Consider the following 21,227-nt stretch of genomic DNA (forward strand, 5'->3'; position numbering starts at 1 on the left):
TATAGACATATATCAACGATCTTCATATATATATATATGCATGTATGTATATATATATATATATATATATATATAGAGAGAGAGAGAGAGAGAGAGACACACACATATTGTCAAAGAATAAAATGACCTCCTAAGATAAAAGAGGGTGGACAGTGGCATGGATTTTGGTCAACGAAGATAGATAAAGGTATATTAATTACCGGACAGTAAATTCTTGATTTTCTAAAATTCTCTTTGCATTGAGAGAAAGGGGACAATGGCTGGAGGCAAGTGCAGCCGAGTATTCCAAAGTAGGGGACATGGACAACTGTGAGGGATCTGGGACTGACTTGGCCTGAAACATTGAAGACTGCTTCTTCTGGGCACAACCTGAAGAATGTGGCTGTGTAGAATTCTCACAAAAGAGATCCTTAGGATGTGTGTGTGAAGGGGAGAATGTGTGTGCACGTGTGTGTGTGTGTGTGTGTGTGTATATGTACACATTCACACAGATATATAGACATATATTGTATTTATATTGTGTGTGCATATATGTGTGTATGTATGTATATTCATCCATTTATATGTATATATATATCTGTATGCATATACAAGCGTCATCATCATCATCATCATCGTCGTTTTACGTATTCCAATATTCTGGTAACTCATTTGCTTTATTGATCAAGTTACCCTAAATCCTCGAGGATAACCCCCCCCCCCTTCGCGAAGCCGTGGTGAAGGGCGTGGGAGGAAACGAACGTCGCAAAGAGAGTTGCTATGGAGACCGACTTTCGTTCTGAGATTGTCTGCAAAATTGGCTTCAAAGACGGCCGAGTCTCAAAAACGACTAAAAATGGCTAAGAAAAGCCGTACATAATATTAGATAATATCGGTAAATTCGCCACAAAGGGCAGGTTTCCCGTGCAAACAAATGCACCAGTTGTTGCACAACTTTGACATACAAAAATATAATCCCCAAAACAACTTTTTAAGGCAATAAAAAGGGTTTAAAACTATGAATGTTTGAAGCCGAGCTCAAAAACAAATAAAAAAAATGAGCGTAAAACAACTTTGCTGGGGGAAAAAACAAAAAGAAAAAAGAAAAATGCGCGCTCGCGCATATCTGTGTGTGTATGTGTGTGTGTGTTTGTATGTGTTTGTCCCCACCCACTGTCTGACTCTCCCTCTCTCCCTCTATCTATCCATCTATTTGTCTATCTGTCTATCCGTCCATTTATCTATGTATTTATCTTTCTGCCTGTCTACCCGTAAATCCTTGAGTATAAATCTGCATTTTGTCTCCATAATTAAATTGTCAAAATCCCGAGTTCGTACGATAGACGAGGTCGAAAATGAAAAATATTTTTCGTAAGGCCGCCATTAAGATCGCCAAAATGGCGACCTTACGGTTTCAGGCAAAACATGGAATGTATTCTGGGAGTTTGTCAGATTTCGTCTGAGGGAAAGAGAAGACTGTGGTGTAAGGGAGACAACTCTGTCAGAGTAACGTGTGTGTGTGTGTGTGTGTTCATGTGTGTGTATGTGTGTTTGTGTCAATGCATGCGTTCATGTTCGTGTATGTATGTTTGGGTGAATGCGTGCGTTCATGTTCGTGTATGTGTGAATGCGTGCGTTCATGTGCGTGTATGCGTGTTTGTGTGAATGCGTGCGTTCATGTGTGTGTTTGTGTGAATGCGTGCGTTCATGTGTGTGTTTGTGTGAATGCATGCGTTCATATTCGTGTATGTGTGAATGCGTGCGTTCATGTGTGTGTTTGTGTGAATGCGTGCGTTCATATTCGTGTATGTGTGAATGCGTGCGTTCTTGTGTGTGTTTGTGTGAATGCATGCGTTCATATTCGTGTATGTGTGAATGCGTGCGTTCATATGCGTGTTTATGTGAATGCGTGCGTTCATGTGTGTGTTTGTGTGAATGCGTGCGTTCATATTCGTGTTTGTGTGAATGCGTGCGTTCATGTGCGTGTTTGTGTGAATGCGTGCGGTCATGTGTGTGTTTGTGTCAATGCGTGCGTTCATATTCGTGTATGTGTGAATGCATGCGTTCATGTGCGTGTATGCGTGTTTGTGTGAATGCGTGCGTTGATGTGCGTGTTTATGTGAATGCGTGCGTTTATGTGTGTGTTTGTGTGAATGCGTGCGTTCATATTCGTGTTTGTGTGAATGCGTGCGTTCATGTGCGTGTTTGTGTGAATGCGTGCGGTCATGTGTGTGTTTGTGTCAATGCGTGCGTTCATATTCGTGTATGTGTGAATGCATGCGTTCATGTGTGTGTATGCGTGTTTGTGTGAATGCGTGCGTTCATGTGTGTGTTTGTGTGAATGCGTGCGTTCATATTCGTGTATGTGTGAATGCGTGCGTTGATGTATGTGTTTGTGTGAATGCGTGCGTTCATATTCGTGTTTGTGTGAATGCGTGCGTTCATATTCGTGTTTGTGTGAATGCGTGCGTTCATATTCGTGTTTGTGTGAATGCGGGTATTCATGTGTGTGTTTGTGTGAATAAGTGCGTTCATATTCGTGTATATGTGAATGCGTGCGTTCATGTGTGTGTTTGTATGTTTGGGTGAATGCGTGCGTTCATGTTCGTGTATGTGTGAATGCGTGCGTTCATGTGCGTGTATGCGTGTTTGTGTGAATGCGTGCGTTCATGTGTGTGTTTGTGTGAATGCGTGCGTTCATATTCGTGTATGTGTGAATGCGTGCGTTCATGTGTGTGTTTGTGTGAATGCGTGCGTTCATATTCGTGTATGTGTGAATGCGTGCGTTCATGTGTGTTTGTGTGAATGCGTGCGTTCATATTCGTGTATGTGTGAATGCGTGCGTTCATGTGTGTGTTTGTGTGAATGCGTGCGTTCATGTGCGTGTATGTGTGAATGCGTGCGTTCATGTGTGTGTTTGTGTGAATGCATGCGTTCATATTCGTGTATGTGTGAATGCGTGCGTTCATGTGTGTGTTTGTGTGAATGCGTGCGTTCATATTCGTGTTTGTGTGAATGCGTGCGTTGATGTGTGTGTTTGTGTGAATGCGTGCGTTCATATTCGTGTTTGTGTGAATGCGTGCGTTCATGTGTGTGTTTGTGTGAATGCGTGCGTTCATATTCGTGTTTGTGTGAATGCGGGTATTCATGTGTGTGTTTGTGTGAATAAGTGCGTTCATATTCGTGTATATGTGAATGCGTGCGTTCATGTGTGTGTTTGTATGTTTGGGTGAATGCGTGCGTTCATGTGCGTGTATGTGTGAATGCGTGCGTTCATGTGTGTTTGTGTGAATGCGTGCGTTCATATTCGTGTATGTGTGAATGCGTGCGTTCATGTGTGTGTTTGTGTGAATGCGTGCGTTCATGTGCGTGTATGTGTGAATGCGTGCGTTCATGTGTGTGTTTGTGTGAATGCATGCGTTCATATTCGTGTATGTGTGAATGCGTGCGTTCATGTGTGTGTTTGTGTGAATGCGTGCGTTCATATTCGTGTTTGTGTGAATGCGTGCGTTGATGTGTGTGTTTGTGTGAATGCGTGCGTTCATATTCGTGTTTGTGTGAATGCGGGTATTCATGTGTGTGTTTGTGTGAATAAGTGCGTTCATATTCGTGTATATGTGAATGCGTGCGTTCATGTGTGTGTTTGTATGTTTGGGTGAATGCGTGCGTTCATGTGCGTGTATGTGTGAATGCGTGCGTTCATGTGCGTGTATGCGTGTTTGTGTGAATGCGTGCGTTCATGTGTGTGTTTGTATGTTTGGGTGAATGCGTGCGTTCATGTTCGTGTATGTGTGAATGCGTGCGTTCATGTGCGTGTATGCGTGTTTGTGTGAATGCGTGCGTTCATGTGTGTGTTTGTGTGAATGCGTGCGTTCATATTCGTGTATGTGTGAATGCGTGCGTTCATGTGTGTGTTTGTGTGAATGCGTGCGTTCATATTCGTGTATGTGTGAATGCGTGCGTTCATGTGTGTTTGTGTGAATGCGTGCGTTCATATTCGTGTATGTGTGAATGCGTGCGTTCATGTGTGTGTTTGTGTGAATGCGTGCGTTCATATTCGTGTATGTGTGAATGCGTGCGTTCATGTGTGTGTTTGTGTGAATGCATGCGTTCATATTCGTGTATGTGTGAATGCGTGCGTTCATGTGCGTGTATGTGTGAATGCGTGCGTTCATGTGTGTGTTTGTGTGAATGCGTGCGTTCATATTCGTGTTTGTGTGAATGCGTGCGTTCATGTGTGTGTTTGTGTGAATGCATGCGTTCATGTGCGTGTATGCGTGTTTGTGTGAATGCGTGTGTTCATGTGTGTGTTTGTGTGAATGCGTGCGTTCATGCGTGTGTTTGTGTGAATGCGTGCGTTCATGTGTGTTTGTGTGAATGCGTGCGTTCATATTCGTGTTTGTGTGAATGCGTGTGTTCATGTTTGTGTTTGTGTGAATGCATGCGTTCATATTCGTGTTTGTGTGAATGCGTGCGTTCATATTCGTGTTTGTGTGAATGCGTGCGTTGATGTGTGTGTTTGTGTGAATGCGTGCGTTCATGTGTGTGTTTGTGTGAATGCGTGCGTTCATGTGCGTGTATGCGTGTTTGTGTGAATGCGTGCGTTCATGTGCGTGTATGTGTGAATGCGTGCGTTCATGTGTGTGTTTGTGTGAATGCGTGCGTTCATGTGCGTGTATGCGTGTTTGTGTGAATGCGTGCGTTCATGTGCGTGTATGTGTGAATGCGTGCGTTCATGTGTGTGTTTGTGTGAATGCGTGCGTTCATGTGTGTTTGTGTGAATGCGTGCGTTCATGTGTGTGTTTGTGTGAATGCGTGCGTTCATGTGTGTGTTTGTGTGAATGCGTGCGTTCATATTCGTGTTTGTGTGAATGCGTGTGTTCATGTGTGTGTTTGTGTGAATGCGTGCGTTCATGCGTGTGTTTGTGTGAATGCGTGCGTTCATGTGTGTGTTTGTGTGAATGCGTGCGTTCATATTCGTGTTTGTGTGAATGCGTGCGTTCATGTGTGTGTTTGTGTGAATGCGTGCGTTCATATTCGTGTTTGTGTGAATGCGTGCGTTCATATTCGTGTTTGTGTGAATGCGTGCGTTCAAGTGTGTGTTTGTGTCAATGCGTGTGTGCGCCTGTGTGTGTGTGTGTAAAGTAATTGAACGGGTGACTGTGTGTGTATGTGTGTGTGTGTGAAGCAGAGAGTGGGCAATAAAGACATAAAAAACTATAAGAAGCCAGTTGTGTATATATATATATACATATATATATGTATATATGTATATATATAGTGGTTGTGGTGGTGGTGGTAGTGGTTGTGACGATGATGCTGATGTTGATGACAAAGTAGTACTTACCTTCTGAAAGTTAATAGGGGGGACGGCAACAACCGAGGAAATGGGCTGCTCCACATCTTCCCAGTCCCATTGTGGGATATTAGGGTCCAGAGATCTTGGCCCAGGGATTATCTTCACACATTTCTTTGCTCTACAACACACATATACATGCATATATGTACACATATATACACACACACACACACATGGTATAGCACCTCCCATAATGTTGCATTGCAATAAAGACAACCCAACAACAGCAGCAACAACAATAATAATAAGAACGACCCTTTCTACTATAGGCACAAGACCTGAAATTTGACAGAATGGGGTCTTGTTGATTACATCAACCCCAGTGTATCACAGGTACTTAATTTATCGACCCTGAAAGGATGAAAGGCGAAGTCAACCTCAGCGGGATTTGAACTCAGAACATAATGATGGACGAAATACCACAAAGCATTTTTGCCGAGTGTTCTAATGATTCTGCCAGCTCACTGTCAATAATAATAATAATAATAATAATAATAATAATAATAATAATAATAAACCTTTCTTCTAAAGGCACAAGGCCTCAAATTTGGGGGAAGGGATTAAGTCGATTACATCAACCCCCAGTACGCAACTGGTACTTCATTTATCAACCCCGAAAGGATGAAAGGCAAAGTCGACCTCAGCGGAATTTGAACTCAGAACATAATGATGGACGAAATGCCACTAAGTATTTTGCCCGATATGCTAACGATTCTGCCTGCTCACCCCCTTTGATGATAATGATGATGATGATAATAATTAGAATAATAATAATAATAATCATAATTGGCATTTTCTCATTTTTTTTTGCCAAGGAAACAAAGAGAATTTGATGAATCAGCAACAAAAATATTGATTAATAAGAATATATGATGATGATGATGATGATGGTTTGTGTGATGGAGAAGCAGGGGATGGTGGAGTGAGTAGACAGATGGAAGGGGTGGGGGTTCTAGTTGTGACTAATCCTCTCCACCACCAAAAAAACATGGGGTAAGAAAATGTTGTTTGTTGTATTGATGATGTTAGTGATGATGATGATGATGATGATGTTTAGCCCCGGGCCAGTCCTGATCCAGTAAATCTTATGATCAAAGATATTCCAGCCATGATCACCCCTTGGCACAGTCTATCTAAGATTATATCATCCAATGTGTTTTGGCCCGTTTTTTGTTTAAAAAAAATGATGGTTGAGGCTGTTATTTCCAGCACATTTCGTGAACACATAGAGGCGCTTCAGTCATTGTGTATCTAGGAGTAAATAACTGTTTGTGCTCTTCCTTTGTTTCAGATGATTCAAATGGAATTTGAGGGAGAATTTTACCAGTTGTTTCTTGCAAATGAAGGGAACATGAAGAGTGATGACAATCGTCGATGACAGAAGGGAGGGTCACAGACGGAGTGGCAGACGCCGGATCAGCTTCATTGGTCCTGATTGCGATGCTCATACAGAAGTCGGAATGCCTGAAAAACGAGAGAGAAAAAAAAGAAGATAAATGTGTATGCTATTAGGACAGGCATAGTATATCTTGGACTACATTATTGAATGTCTCTTTTTCATTTATCTTTTACTTGTTTCAATCATTGGACTGTGGCCATGTTGGGGCACTACTCAAATGAATCAGCCCCAGGACTTCTGTTTTTAAAGGCTGCTGCTTATTCTATCAGTCTCTTTTGCAGAACTGTTAACCTACAGGGACATAAGCACACCAACACCGGTTGAACTCATGACTTTACGACTGTGTTGAATAACCTAAATCATGAGAGAGAGAGAGAGAGAGAGAGAGAGAGAAAGATAGATAGAAAGAGATTGATAGACAGAGATTGATAGACAGAGATTGATAGAAAGAGATTGATAGACAGAGATTGATAGAAAGAGATTGATAGACAGAGATTGATAGAAAGAGATTGATAGAAAGAGATTGATAGACAGAGATTGATAGACAGAGATTGATAGAAAGAGATTGATAGACATAGATTGATAGACAGAGATTGATAGAAAGAGATTGATAGAAAGAGACTGATAGACAGAGATTGATAGAAAGAGATTGATAGAAAGAGATTGATAGACAGAGATTGATAGAAAGAGATTGATAGACAGAGATTGATAGACAGAGATTGATAGAAAGAGATTGATAGAAAGAGACTGATAGAAAGAGACTGATAGACAGAGATTGATAGAAAGAGATTGATAGACAGAGATTGATAGACAGAGATTGATAGACAGAGACTGATAGAAAGAGACTGATAGACAGAGATTGATAGAAAGAGATTGATAGACAGAGATTGATAGACAGAGATTGATAGAAAGAGATTGATAGACAGAGATAAAGAGAGAGAGACAGAGAGAGACAGACAGACAGAGAGAGACAGGCAGATAGATTGATTAATTTACAAACCCTTTGCATAGCACTTATCCAGTTCAATCCCTGCTTATGGGTCGATGATGGGATAATCATTTTGACAAATGTTTGCCCACTTTCAGAGTCATAAGTTAACAGCAGACCCCTCACATTAGCATTTTCTGAAAAGAAATAAATAGGTAAACAAGAGGGACAGACAATATCAGAATAAAAAGAGGCGAAAACAATTCTGTTTATTTATTTCAACAGGGGCTGATTCTTTCAGCCCCTGTTCTGCCAGTAACCCTTTCAGACCGGAACCCCTAACTTTACCCTCTCCTTGGTCTTCTGAGCCAAAAAAATTACATAGTTGCATTCACAGCTGCAGTAATGATTGCATGAAAACAAATGGATAAAATCATTTTTAAAAAATTCAGAATATCTCCTAAGCGCTGTCTCTTCTAGAGTTGTATTTGTCCAGCCAAATGGCTCCTTTCTTCATCCTTTTCACCAGTTTCATTGTCTGAATCACACTCATTGCTAGGCTAAGAGTAAACTCTTCACCCAAACAATAAATACCATCAATAAAATTTCTTCAACTATAAAGTGTCTAGGGCTTGCCCGTTTACAAGACAAAGTGCTGGGTTCATCACAAAAATTGCTTATTTTTTTCAGTTAAAAACAGGAGTAAAGAACAGCTGTGGAGGACACCATTGACAATGACTCAAACACACTCGACCACAAAGCTGCAACATAATAATATGTGGCCTAATTTTAGCATTTTATCTTCTTTTTCTACAAGTGCTGTTCATTACTGTTTTGCCAGGAAACCAGCAGAGAGGATGCTTAACCCTGAAACCACCTCAGGCTCTGTAGTACAAATGTCTTGTTTCCATAAGTTCTGAATTAAAATCTTCCACCAAACCTTAGTCACAATTTATGTTCCTCACACCAGCTTAACGATAACGAAGTTATTTTACTAAATTCTTTGTTATATTTGAAAGTAATTGAAAGCAACACAGAACATCTCAACAGAAATATGGTAACAAAAGCATCTTCACAACCACACTGCTATGCTTGTGCTGACGCTTCACTGTATTTTTATTGGTAAACCATCAAGAAGGACAGATGCAAAAAGCTTTGACTAAAGCAAAACAAACACAGATAACAACAACAACAACAATCCTATCTACTAAAAGCAGAAGGCCTGAAATTTGAGGGGAGGGGGCAAGTCGATTACAGCGATCCCAGTGTCCAACTGGTCCATATTCTACTGACCCCAAAAGATGAAAGGCAACCTCAGGTTCAATTTGAACTCAGAATGTAAAGACAGACAAAACCCCTATAAGGATTTCTGTCTGTCCGTTAGCATACTGGGGAGGGGTGGAGATTAGCAGCATCTTTTCTGTTTTTACATTTTGAGTTCAAATCCTGCCAAAGACGGCTTTGTCTTTCATTCTTCCAGGGTTGATACAGTTTGTACCAGAGTTAATGCAATCAACTCGTCCCCAAACCCACCAACAAAATTTCAGGCCTTAAGCTTGTGCCTACTGTAACAACAACAACAACAACAATAATAATAATAATAATAATAATAATAATAATAATAATAATAATAATAATAATAATAATAATAATAATAATAATGCTTACCTTCTTCCACTTGAAACAATAGGAAAATAGAAAAAAGGAATTTGTGTGAAAAGTTAAAATTTAGGATTTGGTTGGGAAAACAATTAGATGGGTGTTAAAAGCTTTTTACCCCTCCCACATTCATATAATGCATACGCATATATGTATATATACATATATATATATATATATATATATATATATATATATATATATATATATATATATAACATACTAGATCGATAGATAAAGGGTGAGAGATTATATAATAAGAGACAAAAAGGATTAGTAAATCCAGGCAGATATCTAGAAAGCAGTTAGTGTTAATCAGACTTGGTTAACTCCATCAAACAATCAAATACCAATAAACTGGGATGCTCTATAATTCATTGTACAGTTTCCCCACCCAGAAAGGAGTAATACAGGATGAAGTGAAATGATCATTGTGATAAATAAAGTTTCCAGTATACTCTATCCATTGTTTCTACTCTACATACCTACATACACACACACACACAAATTAATATAAACAGCTATGCACAATGTGGTACCATAAAGGAAAAATATAATTGTCACTGAACGTGACTTTGGGTGTCAAGACACCGACATTGCTAGAAATAAGAGCTTAAATGATGCTCTTAATGTTGTAGGAAAAGCTCATACATGTATGTATATGTATACACACACACACACACACACATATATATATATTTGGTGATAGGGGCTACAATTGCCCAAAACACCGACTCGAGTCAGCATTTTGAGCAATTGTAGCCCTTATCTGCATATATGTATACATTTATGTGCTTTCCCTTCAACATTAAGAGCATCATTTAAGCTCTTATTTCTAGCAATGTAGGTGTCTTGACACCTATAATCATGCTCAGTGACGATTATATTTTTCCTGTATATATATATATATATATACATAAGAGGAGTGACCACTAAATGGATCCTTTGTATGCTAATATTAATTTCTACTCATATATATATATATATAGATCAAAATAAGCAACAGGATATCTTAATTTTTTCTTATTTTGATTTATTCCCCTTACTTCAAGCTGTGGGGATTATACCGAGCTGCCTTGGTGCTTCAGTTTAAGTACCTAATTCAACTGAATCTTAATTATATATATGTGTATATATATATATATATATATATATATATATATATATTAATTCATACACCACTATCATCTCAGCTGTAAACTTTAGACAAGATCTACCACTCCACCAGCATCAATATTACTCACTGCTGTTAGAACAGATAGCCCCCTAACCCCAATTCTCACATTGGATGCAAGGGGTCAAACAAGGAGGGCAAGGCATCAAATATAATTTAGGGAAGACTTACTGATGGGGCTGCTTGGTTCGGTGATAACCTGGACACGATCCACTTTGCAGAGGAGGAGAGAGTCTCGGACCTGCGTCTCACTTTCATACAGCAAATATCTGAAACAAACATCATATAATAATAATAATAATCCTTTCTACTATAGGCACAAGGCCTGAAATTTGCTGGGAGGGGACTAGTCGATTACATCAACCCCAGTCTTTCACCGGTACTTTATTTATTACCCTGAAAGGACGAAAGGTAAAATCAACCTTGACATTATTTGAACTCAGAACGTAATGGCAAACAGAATACTGCTAAGCACATCGCTCGGCATGTTAACGATTCTGCCATCTTGCCACATTAATAATAATAATAAAGGTGATGAGCTGGAAGAATTAGCCCCTTTACATTCAAAGTTCAACTTTGCCTTTCATCCTTTAGGTCAGTCTTGGCATGGCTTTTACAGCAGGATGCCCTTCCAAGTGCCAACCACTTTACAGTGTGGACTGGATGCTTTTTACATGGCAACCAGCACTGGTGAATTCACCAAGTAATTCACAAGACAAAGGTCCTTTGAGAGGAGAGGGGGGCATTGGAGAAGGTGACCTTGTGTCAGGGGCTGAAGATGTTAGAGAGTGTGACAGAGGGACAGAACCAGGTGCCTTGCTGCAGAGGAGATACATGGTTACCCTATTAGAGGGAGAGAGAGAGAGAAATCAAGAATGAGAGAGAGAGCAATCAAGAATGAGAGAGAGAGAGAGAAAGAGGGATGGTGGCAAAGTGCCAGGGCATACCCTCAAGGTACAGGGATCAGAATATAAATGGGGTGGTAGAGTATTACCAAGGGTGCATGAATAGGGAGTAGGGACTTCGCATGGGCATCCAGCTGTAGAAACTCTGCCAAATCAGACTGGAGCCTGGTGTTGCCATCCGGTTTCACCAGTCCTCAGTCAAATCGTCCAACCCATGCTAGCATGGAAAGCGGACGTTAAACGATGATGATGATGATGATGATGACAAAAAGAAAAGGAGGAGACAATCTTGGGTGAAACCTGGGTATATAGAGGAGGTGGGGAACAACAGGGTAGCAATAATACAATGAGCAGGGCAGTGAGGACAGGGTTAGGGAGTGAGAGACAAGCATAGTATATGAAAAAGAGAAAACGTGAGGAAGAGATGTAGGGGTAGGGTGTGTGAAAAATTTATTTTTTACATGTGGGTGGAACACACAGTACTTCCAGAACTCAGTTTCGCTGAAGTGAGTCGGTCTTCTCAAGAACCTCATAATGCCAGGCATCTTGGTCCGTTGTCATCATCTCTGTAAGGCCCAGCATCCTGAGATCGATCCCATGTCTTCTTGGGTTTTTCTCTTCAACAGGTGCCATCTTCTTCAAGCAATACGCACTTCTTTACACAGCTGTCTTCATTCATACGCATCACATATCCAAACCAACGAAGTCTCCTCTCTCGCATGCTACATCTGATTCCTCTTATGCCCCACTTTTCTCTCAACACATTTGCACTTTGTCGTACATGCACACTGACGTTGCACATCCAATGGAACATACTGCCTTCATTCATCTCCCATCTACACAGGTCTTCTGCATTCAGAGCCCATGTCTCACAACCATAGAGAATAGCCATTCACACACAAGCATCATACAATCTACTTTTCACTCCGCGAGAGAGAGTCCTTTTGTTGCCAACAGAGATAACAGCTCTCTATCCAATTCTTATTCTAGAAACAATACTTTCAGAACATCCTCCACCATTGCTAATTTGGTCACCTCTTCCTCACATCATCTCCACTATGTCATTCCAATCCACTCACCTACTCTTCCTCCTCCTCCCTCCTTCTTCTTGTTTCTGTCCAACTCCTAACATAAGCCCCACACAACTTACTATGCTCAGTCCTGTCTCCCTCTGAAATTCTCTCCCTGCTCAGCTTGTCCCACAGATATTGACTTACAACAAGAACATTAATGAGATCAACGTCACTGCTCCAAGAGGACCTGTCTCTTCCTTCACACCCAGGAAATAAAAGAATATGTGTGTGTGTGTGTGTGTGTGTGTGTGCATGCAGGATACTGATGAGGTGGATTGCACAAAGTTTCTACATTGTTATGTAATTATTTCAGAATTTTGGAGAAACATGTATATATCCTAGAAAGCTTTGCATATAACATATTTTCTGTTTAGTCTTTCCCCTCCCTCTCTCTTTCTCTCTCTCTTTCTGTACACACACACACACACACACGCGCGCGCACACACACACACACACACACACACACACGTGTGTAGTGTCAGTATTCCATCTTACCGATGATCCGTGGACAGTTTGCAGAAGAATATCGTTGAATTGTCCGAAGGTTCAGAATTTATGTCATCCACCACGTAGAACTCACAGCCTGAAACGAGGAAATGGGAAGCATTGTGGGTAAAGTATTTCAATGAAAGATCCTTGTGTTGGGCGGGCGGGCGGGTGGGTGGTTGAAGCAAGGTGAGAAACTGGATCATCATCATCATCATCATCATAATAATCCTTTCTACTACAGAAACAAGATCTGAAATCTGAATGGAGGAGGCTAGTCAATGACATTGGCCCCCAGTGTATGACTGGTACTTATTTCATTGACCCTGAAAGGATGAAAGGCAAAGTCAACCTTGCAGGAATTGAACTTGGAATGTAAGGTTGAATGAACCATCACTCTTTTGTTCATTGCTCAAACAATTCTGTCAGCCCATTGCCTTTTATAATAAGAACCCTAACCCTAACTCTCCTTGCCATGGGAGAGTCTGTCTGACATGTGACTGTACAGTTGTGGCCAAACGTTTGCAACAAAGTGCCAGGTGTCTTGGTCCTCCAGATATATATATATATATATATATATATATATATATGTGTGTGTGTGTGTGTGTGTAACATGTGGTATAATTGTAAACAGGGCAAATTCTAGCCATTTCTCTGCAGACTGAAAAATGATGATCAATCTTAATTGATTTTCAAACCTTATGGGGTTCTCATCAGAGGCATCTACATCATTCTGACAGTCTCCAAAGAAACAAGCAGCCAAATATTTACACATTTTCTCAAAGATTTTTTTGTCTTGGTGACCCTGCCAGTGCTGGAGCCTCATTAAAAACAAGTCTACACTGTAAAGTAGTTGGCATTTGGAAGGGCATCCAGCCATAAAAACCAAAACAGACACAGAAGCCTGGTGTAGGCTTCTACTGGCCTGCTCCTGTCAAACCATCCAACTCATATCACCATGGAGAGCAGGCATTTGATGATGATGATGACGATGAGAATGCCTTCTACCAAATTCACTCACAAGCATTTGGTCAACCCAAAGTGCCATGCTGTGTCAGTAAACCTAAAACCATGTGGTTAGGAAGCAAACTTCTTAGCTCACAGCCATCTCTATAAACTTCAGTTTTAACCATGAGCACAACAGCTTCCTCAGAAAATGAAATACTAAATATTTAATGAAGTTCCACTGCTCCCACTGGACTGTGAGGGACCGACAACAACCTGCTGGATGCTGACCACTTGATCATCCACTCCAACCAGGGTCAGCAGCTGTGTTAAAGAAACGAAACAACAAACAATTGTATGACTTACCATTCAGCAGTACTTTGAGGTGTTTGTCAAAGAAATCGTTCTCCTGTTTGGTAATCTTTGTGCAGCTGCCGCACATGCGCACGGGGTCGATAAAGCACATACGAGGCAACGCCACTTTGTTTTCACAGCACCGACTACAGAACAACCGGCCACACCGACGACAATGGTGCTGAAACAAAAGGATACGTTAGGATCATTAGCATTAATTAAATAGCAGTGATATACTGGGGTTGATTTAATATTCTTATTAAACATCCGAAATAAGCATTGTGACTAATGAAGAAAGAGTACACTGTCAGAGCCTCATACGTCGAAACTGACAGGAGAGTCCATCACACACACACACATATATATAGGCTTCTTTCAGTTTCCATCTACCAAATCCACTCAAGGCTTTTGTCAGTCTGAAACTATAGAACATCAGCCTAAGGTGCCACACAGTGGGACTGAACCCAGAACCATGTGGTTTGGAAGTAAGCTTCTTACCACACAGCCACATATTTGTATTTCATAATCTATATTAAATGTTTCTTATTTTTAAAATTTCAATCTTGTTTCTCCACACACCTGCAGGTGATTCATCCTCAGCATCATTTAATGTCCACCTTCCATGCTAGCATGGGTGGGACAATTTCACAAGAGCCAGCCAGACTTCTGTGATTGTTCTGGCAAGATTTTTACAGCTGGATGCCCTTCCCTAACATCAACCACTTAGACTGGTTCAATTAATTAAAAATAACTTAATTATCAGAAAACTGAGTTTTTCGTCTTCACATCTGATAATATATTTCAGTGGGTGGTTGAAAACTAATACATCTCCAAAGGATGTCGGGTATAGAAAAGGTTAGGAATGAATATGTAAACCGTTGTACTTACCCGTCGATTCATTAGTGCAAACCTCACCTGGCACTGCATACAATGTACGTACTACAAGAGAAGACATAAAGAAGGCATTCAGATGAGCTCTTAATCAGAGTCGACTCCTGCTGCTTAACCCTTCAGCAGTCAGATTATTCTATCAAATGTAATGCTTATTCTATTGCTTCAAAAAGAAGCTTCTGGTGACTGGTGGTGTTACTGCTGGACTCATCCATTAATACCTTTTAAAACCCAGAAAAACCATTTCTGCAGAAATATATTGCAATGAAATTGCCAAAATGAATGAAAAACTGCTCCTCTTCCATCCCTGACTGGTCAGCAGAAGAGCTCCAATCAGTCTTCAAGTCAATGCTTGACCACACGTTTCACTAATGACACCCCAGAAGTTGAGGGAGCTTGGCTACAAAGTTCTTCCCCACCCAGCTTATTCCCCAGACTACTTTCTCCTAAATGACATGGAGTACATCATTTCAAAGCTTAAACTTTGTAGATTTAGATTCTAAATGATATTTTTTTCATCAGAATGTTGGACGGAAGAAATCTAACTTCAAAGTTTTGCCTTATTTTAATAATAAAATGTCCTCAAAAATTATTTTCTTTCGTTTTGTCCTGATTTTCAGTCAGTTTGTTGTGGATTAAGTGTTGGTAACATCTGCCATCAGAGAAGAAGGGGGACTGGGGTAGGTAGCACCATCTGTTGGAGTTAATGGGAGAATAATGGAATTTTCTTGTCTTGTAATGGTTCAGTATATACACATCAATATGTATACATGTATGTGAGTGCATGTGTGTGTACATTTGCTTGTATAAATCTGTGTGTACATATATTCTATATATATATTTCAACACATATATATATATATATATTTCTATATACGCATATATTTCTATATAGACACACACACGTCAGCGGCGTCATTGAGGTCAGGAAAAATATATCAATGACACCACTAATTGATAGTGGCCGTACATGATATTCGTTACTTTTACATGTAATTTTATTCATTTATTTATATGTAGATTTATTTCATAGTATCTTTTAAATTATACTTTGGAATTTGTATTGATTGCCTAGATTTGTTCCTTCTACAATTTCCCTTATCCTTATATATCTATATATATATATATAGATAGATAGATAGATAGAGAGAGAGAGAGAGATAGAGGCACATGGCTGAATGGTTAGATTGTCAGGCTTACAATTGTGAGATTGTGAGTTCAATTCCCCAGACTGGGTTGTGTGTTGTGTTCTTGAGCAAGACACTTTATTTCACGTTGCTGCAGTTCACTCAGCTGTAGAAATGAGTTGTAACGTCTCTGGTGCCGAGTTGTATCGGCCCCTTTGCCTTTCCCTTGGATGACATCAGTGGCATGGAGAAGGAAGGCTGGTATGCATGGGTGACAGATGGTCTTCCATAAACAATTTTACCTGGACTTGGGCCTCAGAGGGGAACTTTCTAGGTGCAACCCTTTGGTCATTTGGGACTGAAGGAAATCTTTACTTTTTACCTTTAATATGTTAAAGTTTGTCATACCGGCCATGATGTAATACCACAAGGTATAGAAAATACGTATTCGCCTTTATATATTTAATCCTTTATATTGAACACTCAATATTTCATCTATTCAATAAGACATATTCCATATATTCAATAAGACATTCAATACTTCATTTCATTGTACCATCCATTTTTATTTTATATATTCCATATTCCATATCCCACATTAATTTTACAAGAATATAAATAAAACAAAAAACAGACAGAGTTGGAACTCTTTTAAACAAAATAATATATTCCTCTATACACAATCATACAAAACCCCTTTTTTTGTATTTATTTTTACTCGCATATATATATATATATATATATATGTATATATATATATATATATATGTATATATATATAGACCTATGATCAAAGATGTTCCAGCTGTGACCATCCCATCTTTTATTCAGGCATAGTGTATCTAGGACTATATTATTCAAGGTGTACTTTCTTATTTAAAACAACAGAATGTGAATTAAGAAAGAGACATTTAGCTGTTATTTCTAGCATGTTCAACAGCCACATAATTTCAGAAGTGTGACAATTACAAAACGACAGAACAGTTTATTTCCAAATAAGGCATTCATCATTGTACCAGGTCAAAGGTCACAGACGTGAGAGAGAGAGAGAGAGAGAGAGAGAGAGAGAGAGAGAGAGAGAGAGAGAGAGATGTGTGTGTGTGTGTGTGTGTGTGACTATGTATCGTCGATAATTAATTAAACTGTCAACAACAGTAATTATTAATCTTTTATATCTAATGGAAGGCGGTGTGGTGGTAATATGTAATAAGTATGTAATAAAGAGTTGGCTTCTCAACCACATGGTCCCGGGTTCAATCGCACTGCAAGGCACCTTGGGCAAGTATCTTCCACTGTGGCCAAAGGGCGACCAAAGCCTCGTGAGTGGATTTAGTTGACGGAAACTGAAAGAAACTTATTGTATATTATGTGTGTGTGTGTGTGTGTGTGTGTGTGTGTGTGCGTGCATTGTTCTTCACCATCACTTGACAATCGGTGTTAGCTTGTTTACGTCCCTGTAACTCGGCGCTTCAGCAAAAGAGACTGACAGGATATGTACTAGCTTAAAAAAGAAAGAACTGCGGGTCGATTCCTTCAACGAAAGCACTCGAAGAGGTACTCCAGAGTGGCCGCAGTCCAATGACAAACAAAGAAAAGATGGAAAGAAAACTGCTATCAAATAGAGGTCTCCTGCATTTAGCTCACACATACAAATGACAGGAGGGAGATCTGGCTGTTATTTCTAGCAGTTTGACTTTCCGGGCATAGCCTTCGTTCGGTCGTGTACACGTATCTAAGGCGGGTAGGGGGGGGGGGAGCTGGCAGAAACGGTAGCACGCCGGGCGAAATGCTTAGCGGTGTTTCATCTGTCCTGAGTTCAAATTCCGCCGAGGTCGACTTTGCCTTTCATCCTTGCGGAGTCGCTAAATTAAGTACCAGTTACGCACTGAGGTCGATCTAATCGGCTGGACCATTCCCCCACCCCAAAAAATTTCGGGCCTTGTGCTTAGAATAGAAAAGTTATGTGTACACGAAGGGAATTGTTTATGGCAAGGCAAAACATTTACGAGCAGATCGATAACGAAACCTGTTCCAGCCATGTTAAATCAATCGATTTTCTTCTTTTCTCACAGACTGTATTAACGAAACGTGCCCTTTTCGCGGACGAGCATTTGACTGCTATTTCTAGGATGTCGTGTGGCCGCTTAGTTCCGTGTTTTCGTTGTACGTGTCTACACGTATGGATGCATCACGTGCGTGTGCGTAGACAGAAAGAGACACTTGTTTATAAGTAATATATCACGTGCGCGTGTGTGTCTTCGCATATACCCTCTCGAAGGTTGGCGGAATTTTTCCCCATTTACGGATTCTCAGATAATTTGCACATGTATACACACACACACACACACATATATATATATATATAGGCATTCTTTCATTACAATTGTGTATACATACGTGTACACACACTACTGTTATTAAGGATGTGATTTTACTGCTATTTCTAGCAGTTTGAACGACCTCGTTTTCAAATGGTAGGCGTTGTTTCAAAGTCAGCTTTTGTCCCGTGAAGAGAAAGAGGGGGGGGGGGGGGAGACGGAAAGAAAGGCTGTGTTGTTATCGTTTAACCCCAGGTCGGTCCTGATCCAGATAAGCTGTGATGGAAAGCATCGCCACTCACCACCATTTCGTCTTTTTCCTTCCATTTGTGCGACGAACCCGAATAACATGGAACTTGTCTTTCTCAGAAGAAAATTTGACAGCTGCTTCTAGCAACTCTAGCTACCATGTAGAAGTTCCCCTCGTTGGCCCATCCACACATACAACACACCTCTGTAATATGTAACGCGATCAACAAGAATCTTTTCGCATTAAATTCTAATAAAATTGTAATTTACATATTCTGAAAGTTATGAGGAAACAAAGTCGAGGTGGAGGACACACACACTTGTGTAGGTTATGTCCTCTGGGGCACATTTATAGAAAAAAATCCATTTAAAAACTATTCTTCTGAAACCCGTCTCTCCCAACTCACAGCAAAGTTTCCCCTCCCCCAAATACCGAAATAGTCGGAACCTACACCATCTGAGACGTAGTTTGCAGAAAACCTAGTTAGAAAAATATCTGTTTTTCAGGAAGTTATGAGAAAACAAATTCGGGAGGGAGGTATGACCATATATAGTTAGGTAAGGTGTAATTTGAGGGAGATTTGGCTGCTATTTCTAGCAGGTCTAGCTACCATGTAGAGGCCTCCTTCATTGGCTCATACATACATATATACATAGATCAGAGAGTAGGGTGTGATTTGAGGGAGATTTGGCTGCTACTTTGAGCGAGAGAAGAAGCAGAGAAACGAGATGGAGAATAAAAGGATTTGAACAAAATGAAGAGATTTAATTTTTCCTTTTAACTCATTGTTGTAAATTGAAAAATAGATTTGGATGAAAGAAAGAAAGAAAGAACGAAGACATTGTGTGTTGCATGTATATATATATATATATATATATATAAATATGAGTGTGTATGTGTGATTGGATGGAACCGAAGACGACACTGTTCTGCACCCTCATCACTGTCTTGCTTAATAGGGTCAGATGTATATAAATATATACCTACATAAATAAACCAGACACACACATATATATATAGATGCGTGTGTGTGTGTGTATATAGAAGTATGTCCAAATATCTACATATATATATATATATATTTACAAGTGTAAGAACCACACACACCTATATATATATATATACACAAACAGATATTTACAAGGATATCAGAGGCGAAGCGTGTTTACATCGATTTCCTTTTCTCTCCCCAGGAATTGCGATTCTAAACAATCCTGATGTGAAAACCTAATGTTTACACTTGAAGAGCGAAAGGACGAAACTGTCGGCCCTTGAGTCACTCTACAACCTCTACCAATCATTAACAAACAACCTATGTATATATATATTCGTGTTTTGAGATGTATTTATCCTGTGTGCATCACCAGCCCTGAATATATAAATATATATGAGTATATATATGTGTGTGTATACAGAGAGAAAGACAGAGACAGAGAGAGAGAGAGATAAGGGCGGACCTACTTCGTTGTCTGGAACCCAGTTCGGTTCTGGAATAAGAAAAGGGCTGCCATAGTCGTCCCTCATGGTAACGATCCTCAGTCCACTCTTGGACTTCACTAACCTCTTGTCGCCAGCATTCGCCATTTTAGGAGTGTCAGCGGGACGGTGTAACACGAACTTTGAAACCGAACGGATAATCGACCGACACCGCCCACAAGGTCTCAACCGATCCTGGCTGTAATATTTCAGCTGACGATTTCCGGTTGAAAGTCTTCATAAGATTGCTACGTGTGTGTATGTATATGTGTGTGAGTTTAAATATATATATATACATGTTTATATATATATATATATGTATGCATGTTTCGAAAGTATAAATACTAGTACGCACGCGCATCAACACACACACGCACATATATATATATATATATATACACACATGTAGTCGAATGTATATTAGTTTATGTTATCGACGGATATTTGCATCTCCTCCACACACAAACTATAAACACACGTACATTTACACACGGAGATAAAGTTGCACTCACACAAACACACACACACACACTTATAAACAGTCACCCGATCCTACGCACACCCAAACACCCATCTCCATATTTCAGGTCACGGCTAAATTAATTAAAATCGCTTTCAAATAACTTCCTTTTCTATTCTTTTTTTTTTACTTCGTAGCTATTATTGTTGTCACTGCTGTTGTAGCCATTGTTATGGCCAACAGAATTTATTGCTCAGCAATCTGACTTCCAATGGATTTTGCGTCTCTTTCTTCTTCCCGGTATTTCGTCTATTGTTACGTTATGAGTTCAAATTCCACCGAGGTCGACTTTGCCAGCCATCCTTTCGGGGCACTAGCGTAGCTAGAATGTGTGTGCCGCCCAGGGCGGCTCTTCGGTTTGCCACCCCCCGGATCCCACAAAAA

At 40.0% G+C, this 21,227-nt stretch overlaps 1 protein-coding gene across 2 annotated transcripts; it reads right to left on the reverse strand.

Annotated features, from left to right (window-relative positions):
* Positions 1-6,436: 6,436 nt before the first annotated feature.
* LOC106882254 (zinc finger FYVE domain-containing protein 21) lies at positions 6,437-20,551 on the reverse strand. 2 transcript variants are annotated; one of them, XM_014932867.3, is made up of 7 exons: positions 20,309-20,536; positions 15,150-15,200; positions 14,274-14,442; positions 12,972-13,059; positions 10,670-10,767; positions 7,738-7,862; positions 6,437-6,802 (listed from the first exon to the last, which is right to left on the reverse strand). In XM_014932867.3, exons 1-7 carry the CDS (start codon positions 20,429-20,431, stop codon positions 6,761-6,763), a joined length of 696 nt encoding a protein of 231 aa, XP_014788353.1. In that variant the 5' UTR covers positions 20,432-20,536; the 3' UTR covers positions 6,437-6,760. The 2 variants fall into 2 exon arrangements, with proteins under 2 accessions (XP_014788353.1, XP_089201714.1); XM_089345588.1 differs by lacking the exon at positions 15,150-15,200 and having other exon boundaries at positions 20,309-20,551.
* Between the last annotated feature and the right edge of the window lie 676 nt (positions 20,552-21,227).

The sequence above is a fragment of the Octopus bimaculoides genome, chromosome 29, assembly GCF_046866305.1.
Source record: "Octopus bimaculoides isolate indiv1 chromosome 29, ASM4686630v1, whole genome shotgun sequence".
NCBI lineage: Eukaryota > Metazoa > Mollusca > Cephalopoda > Octopoda > Octopodidae > Octopus > Octopus bimaculoides.

Excerpts from the sequence above, each read along its gene's own strand:
- LOC106882254 (XM_014932867.3), bottom strand. The coding sequence starts at position 20,431 with ATGGCGAATGCTGGCGACAAGAGGTTAGTGAAGTCCAAGAGTGGACTG. Across the intron at positions 14,443-15,149 it reads TTGCACTAATGAATCGACGG|CACCATTGTCGTCGGTGTGG; the intron begins GTAAGTACAACG and ends CTTTTGTTTCAG. Across the intron at positions 13,060-14,273 it reads CCTCAAAGTACTGCTGAATG|GCTGTGAGTTCTACGTGGTG; the intron begins GTAAGTCATACA and ends TCCTCGTTTCAG.